The following is an 8,431-nucleotide window of genomic DNA, read 5'->3' as shown; positions in this document are numbered from 1 at the left end:
TTGTTGAAAGAAACTGTAAAATTGAAAAAAAATCAATACTCTATATTAACTGCCATAACTGGAAATATTGCTCTTGGTTTGATATCATTTTAATTTAACAATTATCAAAAAGGCAATTCATTCATTTCTATAGATGCAGCCTGACCTTTTGAGTACCTGCTGCACTTTGTGTGCATTGCTTTGGATTTCCAGCATCTGCAGAATTTCTCATGTTTATAGATCATGGTAATAGTTTACATCTGGAAGCTCTTGACTTTTGGTAGTCTAATGCACAAGATCCCAAGAGGCAGCAGAAGGTTGTAGTCGCAGCTAGTTCCATTATGGAAGTGACTGAGTCTTCCTCCCCCTCCCCCACATCAAGTACATCTTCAAGAGGCGATGACTCAAGAAGGCAACATCCATCATTAGAGATTCTCATTATCTGGCATATACCCTCTTTGCATTACTACCACCATTGGGATGAAAGAATGGTGGTGCAGGGTCTGCATTTTCTCATGAGCAAGTGTGTTCATTTCCTCTTCATACTTATCTGGTGTTCTTATTCCTGGTACCTTAAGAAGGAAGATCACCTGGGGTGGGTTTCCTACCTCTGTAGCTTCACAGAACTTGAACTCTCAATATGGAAGGTCCTGTGGAGATGGTGATGGATGGGAGCTGATTGGAAGGTCAAAGGGCAGGAGGACAGGCTGAGCTGAGCATATCTGCAATCTCTGACCTTTCACAAGTGGTAGTTGTGTATCAGAGATTCTAAGGTGCTCTTGAGCTATTCCATCAAGAAATTCATAAATGGTGTTTTTCTTCAAATACATTTACACAAATGCACAAAAAATACATTTAGAGTGCATTTAAAGGAATGAATTAGAAACTGGGAATTACAACTCTTCCGTGGTTGAAACAAATTTCAACATTCTGTACTTTTCTAGGCTGATTTGCCCTTTCCCTCTATGCTTTCAAAATGATGACATTTCTTGTGACAGATGAAACATTGCTCAGGAGCACGGACCCATCCTAGTCCAGTACACACCATGACCATTGTTGATTGAAGGAAGCAGAGGCAGTTGGTCTCTCTCAGGCATACCAGACAAGTCTACACCTAGAACTGCAGATATACTCTTCAATGTTCTGCTCACAGCCTGCAGCATTGAAAATTTTAAATATAGAACAAGCACTGTGTGGACTTTTGAACAGGTGCCAGCACAAATCACTACAATGTCTGTTTCCCCTTAAGCAACCTGCTCTTCACCCACCATCTCTCTCTCACATCATAACTGCACCAAGTAGTAAACCCAGAAGTATGCCTTAGGAGAAAATACAGCCTAAGCAAGACTACATAATGGACAATATTGAATAACTAGCCATTCTGCAAACTGAACAGTTTTCTTTTGAACATGAACGTTTATTAGATCACAAAAAGAAGTAGACAAATTTATAACTGGCACAAACATTCAAAATCAAGATGCTGAACATAAAATGCTTTACTATTAATTGCAAAGGGTAAAAACCATTTGCAAGCGAACTCTTTATTAGATATTAATGGCACATCATAAAATTATTGGATATTAAAGTGAACCTCTAAGTTAGTTTTCAACATTTTTTGATTGGAGTAATAACTAGTTGTTTTACTTAGTATCCAACAATCGACAGCACTAAAGACTCTCTTCACAATTAAACATGAAGATGCTTATCTCTAACCTTCGTGAAAAAGATTAGCTTCCTCACTCTCAAGATGCCATTCAAATATTTAGTGGTATAAATCTCTAAACTCTAAGTTATGTGATGTGCACTCTCCTAAATATTTCGCAGCACCACTGCAGTCTTGTCTCTTACTCCTTTGAATCAGTTTTCGTTCGTGGTACCAATTTCAGAATTATGGGTTTTTTAGGATGCATGGGTCCTTTCACATCAATTTCTAATGGGACCTGGAATAGAAACAGCGACATTAAATTAACTGAAAAGCTTGAATAGACACCATTATCCTTTTATCAGCTATCTTTCCATATTTCCCTCCTCAATTCACATGCTCCTTTAAAAGCTCTTAATTTAAATGTAATTTCACTATACAAATCACTTCCCCACCGCACCCCCCCCACCCTCCCCCCTGCAAATCCTCTATTCTGCAGAGCTCACCGGTGTCTCCTTGCATGGCACAAAAGTCAGACGTTGAAGGAGCGAAACAAGTCCCATCTTGATTACAAATTGAGCAAAGCGCATCGCAATGCAGTTGCGAGGACCCAACCCAAATGGCAGTAAGGTGCAAGAATTCGAAGACTTCCATTCTTCTTTACTAAACCTAAATATATGGAAACAAGTTGAGTATGCAAAATGGGTCATTATAAGATTTGGTCAGGAGACATAGATGAAGACTGGAACACTTTGAATAAGTAACTGACTTAAGTTCTCATTTCTCCCTGACTTTCATATGTACCTTATGTTGCAGTTCCATAAATATTGGATGCTAATTGATGATAATCCTTCGACTTTGGAACTCCTGACAGTGTGGCCACATTTTTTTCTAAATCCTTTTTCAAGTTTGAAAATAATACCAACATTTTATAGATGTTCCACAGAAAGCATCCTATTGGGATGCATCACAGCTTGATATGGTATTTGCTCTGCCCAAGACCATAAAAATTTCCAAAGAGTTGTGAGTGCAGCCCAAACCATCATGTAAACAAGCCTCACTTCCATTGACTCAGCCCCCATTTCCCATTGCCTCTAGAAAGTAACCAACGTAACAAGGGTTCCCCTTTCGACTCTGGTCATTCCTCCTTCTCTTCCCTCCCACTGGGTTGAAGATACAAAAGCTTGCACACATGTAATAGTGGGATAGAAACTATCCTTGCACCTGGTGGTACAAGTCTCTTGCACAGACTTCTTCTATGCTAAAGATGAATTGTTGATTTCTCAATCTACCTTGTCAGGTCCCTTGCAATTGTCTACCTTCACTTTCCCTATAAATTAATGTACGTTCTGTATCTTTTCCCTTTTATACTAGCTTAACATATTTCTCTGTCTGATGGCATGCAAACAAAAGCTTTCACTGTATATCAAAGGTTTACAGTCAGCACTTCATCTGGTGGATTTTTAGGTTGGGGAAATTATACTGGATACTAGTAGCCAATTCCCCAGAGGCAGAATATCCGTAAGGGCTAGAAGTTCAATTTTTGCAAACAGGAGCTAGATCTACCTATGAGACTCATTCTGATTTCCAGTGTGCAAACAAATGAAAATAGGGTATCGGGAACACATCTACAAGTACTTAGTAGTGTACTGAATCTGCTCTCGAGGAGCAGCATAGATAGGCTACCAAATTTCACTTCCATTACTTCAAGATGTTCCTTAAAGCCTACCTTGTTGACTATGTTGTTTGATTATCTGCCCTATAATCTACTAAGCTTGAAGCTTTCCATGAAAAAAAACCAACAATAACTTCAACTGGTTAGCAAAGGCCACAGTTGATGCTAAGTGTTGGGTCAGAGGTTGGTGCATTTAAAAGGCAATGTCATTACTACATACCTCTCAGGTCTGAATTCTTCAGGTTCTTCCCAGTACTTTGGATCACGGTGCAAGACGTAAATAGGCACCACAACTACAGTGTCCTTTGGAATTGTCACTCCATTGAGTTTGACATCTTTCTTGCAGACTCTTTCCAAACGGGGTGCAGGAGGATATAACCTCAGTGTTTCAGATATCACCATTTCCAGGTACTCCAGACGCATCACACCATATGTAGGCTGAGCCTTCACAGAGAAACACACTTTTAGCAACCCTAAGAGGCACTAGTATAGAAGTGTGATGGTTATTGAAGCCAATAATGTAGTAAAGTTAAAAGATTTTGTCATAAAGTAGGAAGAATATTTTGCTGTGTACTTTTAGAAGAAAAATGTTGATTCCACTTACAGGAAGTCTAGAACCAGGAATATTATTTAGCAGATAGTGATAAAGATCCAAAAGTGAATTCAGGATTCAAGGATTTACCCAGAGGTTGAAGCACATCACCGTGCAGTATAGCTGAGACAATACCATCAAAGGGTCTGTAAAAGAAGCTTGACAAATAGGGGAAAAGAAATAGTGGGTGCAAAAATAGGTAAGGGGAGCGTCTGGTGGAGCCTGGCCCTATTAGGTGCAATACATGCTTTATGTGCTGTAAATGCTATCCAAAGCATTGGGAGACTGACCAGAGAAAATATTCTTGAGTGCTTTATGGACATAAATCAGAAAGAGGGGAAAAACTGGGGCACTATGCACATCAGGAATAAATGGCTTTCAACCGCATTTGCTGGAACAGCTTGACTCTTTGAGTTAGAAGTATACAGTGCCTTGGAAAAAGCATTCAGCCGCCACAACTACTTTCACATTTTACTGACTCATTTCTTAAATATCGAATACATTGAAGTAGGATTTTTTGAGCTAATCTACAAAACATTGTGCATCGCGTCAAATCAAAAGAAAAATTCCAAAACCTGTAAACAATTTACTCAAAATTAAAACCAAAATTGTGAAGCTTGAGAAGTATTCATCCCTTTTGTAATTACTATGCTAACTTTCCTTAGGTGCAATACTGTATATTACCTTACCAACTCAATCAATTTGTTGCTGTACAAACGTAGTAAATTGGAGGATCTTCTGAATAAACGCCCTCTCTCTCTCCAAAGCCCAACAGTATGGTAGAGTTTCAATGAACCAAACCAAAATGAAGACAAAAGAGTTTGCAAGGGTATTCAGGAAAGTGATAACAGAGAAGCACAAATGTGGGGAAGGGTACCAGACCATGTCAAAGGCACTGAACAGCTCTCAGAACTCAATGCAGCCCATCTTGAAAAAGTGGAAAACAAATGAAACCACAGCCATGCTGCCTAGGTCAGGCCACCCATCTAAACTTAGTCACAAATAAAGTTAATCTTATCTCTGGTATTTCAGAACAAATGGCTGTGCCCTCTGGTCCTAGGTTCACCCACTACAGGAAACATCCTCTCCATGACCACTCTATCCGGGCCTTTCAATATTCAATAGGTTTCAATGAGATGCCATCTCATTCTTCTAAACTCCAGCAAATACAGGCCCAGAGCCATCAAATGCGCCTCATGTGTTAACCCTTTCATTCCCAGAATCAATTTTGTGAATCTCCTTTGAACCCTCTCCAACGCTAATGCATTTTTTCTTAAATAAGGGGCCTAAAACTGCTCATGATACTCCAAGTGCAGTCTGGCCAATGCCGTATAAAACATCAGCATGACATATTTGCTTTTATATCCTAGTCCTCTTGAAATGAATACTAACATTGCATTCGCTTTCCTCACCACCAACTCAACCTGGAAATTAACCTTTAGGGAATCCTGCACAAGGACTCCCAATTCTGATTTTTGAATTTTTCCCCCCGTTTAGAAAATAGACTATGCCTTTATTCCTTCTATGAATGGAGCTTGATCATACACTTCCTTACACTATACTCCATCTGCCGCTTCTCTGTCCATTCCTTCTGCAGACTCCCTATTTCCTCAGCACTACGTGCCCCTCCATCTATGTTTGTTTCGTTTACAAACTTGGCTACCAAGCCATCAATTCCATCATCCAAATCATTTACGTATAATGTGAAAAAGGGAGTCCCAATACCAACCCCTCTGAAACACCACTAGTCACTGGCAGCTAACCAGAGAAGGCACACTTTATTCCCACTCTTTGCCTCTTGGAGTCAGACAATGCTCTATCCATGCCAGTATCTTTCCTGTAATACCGTGGGCTCTTATCTTGTTAAGCAGCTTCTTGTGCAGCTCCTTGTCAAAGTTCTTCTGAAAATATAAGTAAACAACATCCACTGTCAACAAGTACACTCAAAAACTTCTATAGATGTACTGTGGAGAGCATTCTGACAGGCTGCATCACTGACTGGTATGGAGGGGCTACTGCACAGGACCGAAATAAGCTGCAGAAGGTTGTAAATCTAGTCAGCTCCATCTTGCATACTAGCCTACAAAGTACCCAGGACATCTTTAGGGAGCGGTGATTCAGAAAGGCAGCGTCCATTATTAAAGACCTCCAGCACCCAGGGCATGCCCTTTTCTCACTGTTACCATCAGGTAGGAAGTACAGAAGCCTGAAGGAACACACTCAGCGATTCAGGAACAGCTTCTTCCCCTCTGCCATCCGATTCCTAAATGAATATTGAAGCTTTGGATACTTTATACTTTATTGTTGCCAAACAATTGATACTAGAACGTACAATCATCACAGCAATATTTGATTCTGCGCTTCCTGCTCCCTGGATTACAAATTGATAGTAAATATTAAAAATTTAAATTATAAATCATAAATAGAAAATAGAAAAATGGAAAGTAAGGTAGTGCAAAAAAAAACTGAGAGGCAGGTCCGGATATTTGGAGGGTACGGCCCAGATCTGGGTCAGGATCCGTTCAGCAGACTTATCACAATTGGAAAGAAGCTTTTCCCAAATCTGGCCATATGAGTCTTCAAGCTCCTGAGCCTTCTCCCGGAGGGAAGAGGGACGAAAAGTGATACTACCTCACTTTATTTAATATACAGTATTTCTGTTTTTGCACATTTTTAAAAAATCTATTCAATGTATGTAATTGATTTACTTGTCTATTTATTATGCTTTATTTTATTTATTATTGTTTTTTTCTCTCTCCCTCTGTTAGATTATGTACTGCATTGAACTGCTGCTGCCAAGTTAACACATTTCATGTCACATGATGGTGATAATAAACCGGATTCTGATGCTGATTCTCCACTGTCTAATCTGCCTGTTATTTCCTAAAAGAATCCCAACAGATTTGTCAGGCAAGGTTTCCCCTTAAGAAAACCATGCTGACTTTGACCTACTACATCATGTGCCTTAAGCACCCTGAAACCTCATCCATCATTGATCGTGTGGATAGTCAGAGGCTTTTCCCAGGGCTGAAATGGCTAACATGAGAGAGCATAGTTTTAAGGTGCTTGGAAACAGGTACTGAGGGGATGTCAGGGGTAAGTTTTTCACATAGAGTGGTGGGTGCATGGAATGCACTGCTAGTGATGGTGGTAGAGGCGGATACAATAGAGTCTTTTAAGAGACTCTTAGATGGGTACAAGGAGCTTAGAAGAATAAAGGGCTATGCAGTAGGGAAATTCTAGGCAGTTTCTACAGTAGGTTACATGGTCAGCACAACATTGTGGGCCGAAGGGCCTGTAATGTGCTGTGCTCTAACTATGTTCTATATTCTAAATGGATGGGATGTAGTTATGGTTGGGCAGCAGCTGAGGTAATGGACATAGGCGAGACAACTTCTTACTATATGGAATGAAAACAAGTTGAATGAAGATGATTGAGGAATAAAAGCACCAACTCCAACAGGGAATGCATTTTATGTGAAATTATTTCCTAAATCTGACTGTCACCAGCTTCTCCATAGTAACATTTAACATATAATTGTTAAAAATTCAGGTATACTGCTTGGAAACCGGTCCTTTGACCCAACTGGTTCATGCTGACCAAAGTGCCAACCTGATCTATCAGTAGGTACCCATTCTTTAGAGGCACATCAAAAATTAAAAGCACCTGAATCTCTGAATTGGTGAATATTTTAAGGTAATGAGAAAATAGAATACATCTGATGATCTGACCCACCTATGTAATGCCAAGGTCATAAAATAGAAAATCACAAACAATATTATAAATGTTTAGTCCACTTTCAGGAAGCACTCAGGCACCAACCATGTAGGCAAGAATGAGGTTTATGGACACAGTTGGAATTTCAAGCCCAACATTCTAATCTTGAACTCAATAATCCGAGCATTATTTCTGTAGGAGTATTGAAATGGAACCATGTATGATTCTATATTGAAGGGAAAAGGAGCACACCTTGGCCAAAACCTTCCAAAGCCTAGTACCTCCACTCCAGGATTGATAAGATACAGTCACTTACCTCAGAAATATGGTAAGAGGGCTGGGCTCCAGGCAAGGCTGAAATTATGTGGGTTCAAGTTACACTCCCCCCACCAAGCATCCTACTAATGTCCAGGCCTTTGAGAACAAAGTTGATGAAGTAAGAGCAAGACTGACCTATCAAAGAGAACCAAGGGACTGCTGTGTGGTTGTGTGCAATGTCTCACCAAAATGTAGCTTACACTTACTCGCCTTGATGAAGGGTCTCAGCTCAAAACATCTGCCCTTTATTCCTCTCCATAGATGCTGCCTGACGTGCTGAGTTCCTCCACTATTTTGTGCGTGTTACTCTGGATTTCCAGCACTTGCAGAAATGCATGATTACACCTGCTTCACCTGACTGCACCATACAACCTGGTTCCTTCTCAATTCATTGGAGGGATGATAGTGCATCCTCAGACAATGTTAGAGAATGGGGGGGGGGGGTGTCTTCTTCCTAATTAATACATTGTTGTGCTTGGACGTAATGGTCCTGGTGATTTACTGTTC

General features: G+C 40.1%; 1 protein-coding gene across 3 annotated transcripts in view; it reads right to left on the bottom strand.

Annotated features, from left to right (window-relative positions):
• Window positions 1-1,408: 1,408 nt before the first annotated feature.
• Window positions 1,409-8,431, bottom strand: part of LOC140203021 (cytochrome P450 3A24-like) — a 54,686-nt gene continuing 47,663 nt past the window's right edge. For all 3 annotated transcript variants that reach the window (XM_072268708.1, XM_072268709.1, XM_072268710.1), the window contains 3 exons: window positions 3,517-3,740; window positions 2,128-2,290; window positions 1,409-1,919 (listed from right to left, as the gene is read on the bottom strand). In XM_072268708.1, coding sequence (XP_072124809.1) covers window positions 1,824-1,919; window positions 2,128-2,290; window positions 3,517-3,740 — 483 coding nt within the window. In that variant the 3' untranslated portion in view covers window positions 1,409-1,823. The remainder of the gene's footprint in view (window positions 1,920-2,127; window positions 2,291-3,516; window positions 3,741-8,431) is intronic.

Source organism: Mobula birostris, chromosome 9 (assembly GCF_030028105.1).
Source record: "Mobula birostris isolate sMobBir1 chromosome 9, sMobBir1.hap1, whole genome shotgun sequence".
NCBI classification, from domain to species: Eukaryota; Metazoa; Chordata; class Chondrichthyes; order Myliobatiformes; family Myliobatidae; genus Mobula; species Mobula birostris.
The sequence above is the reverse complement of the archived record's forward strand: the minus strand, read 5'-3'. Positions and strand labels throughout refer to the sequence as shown.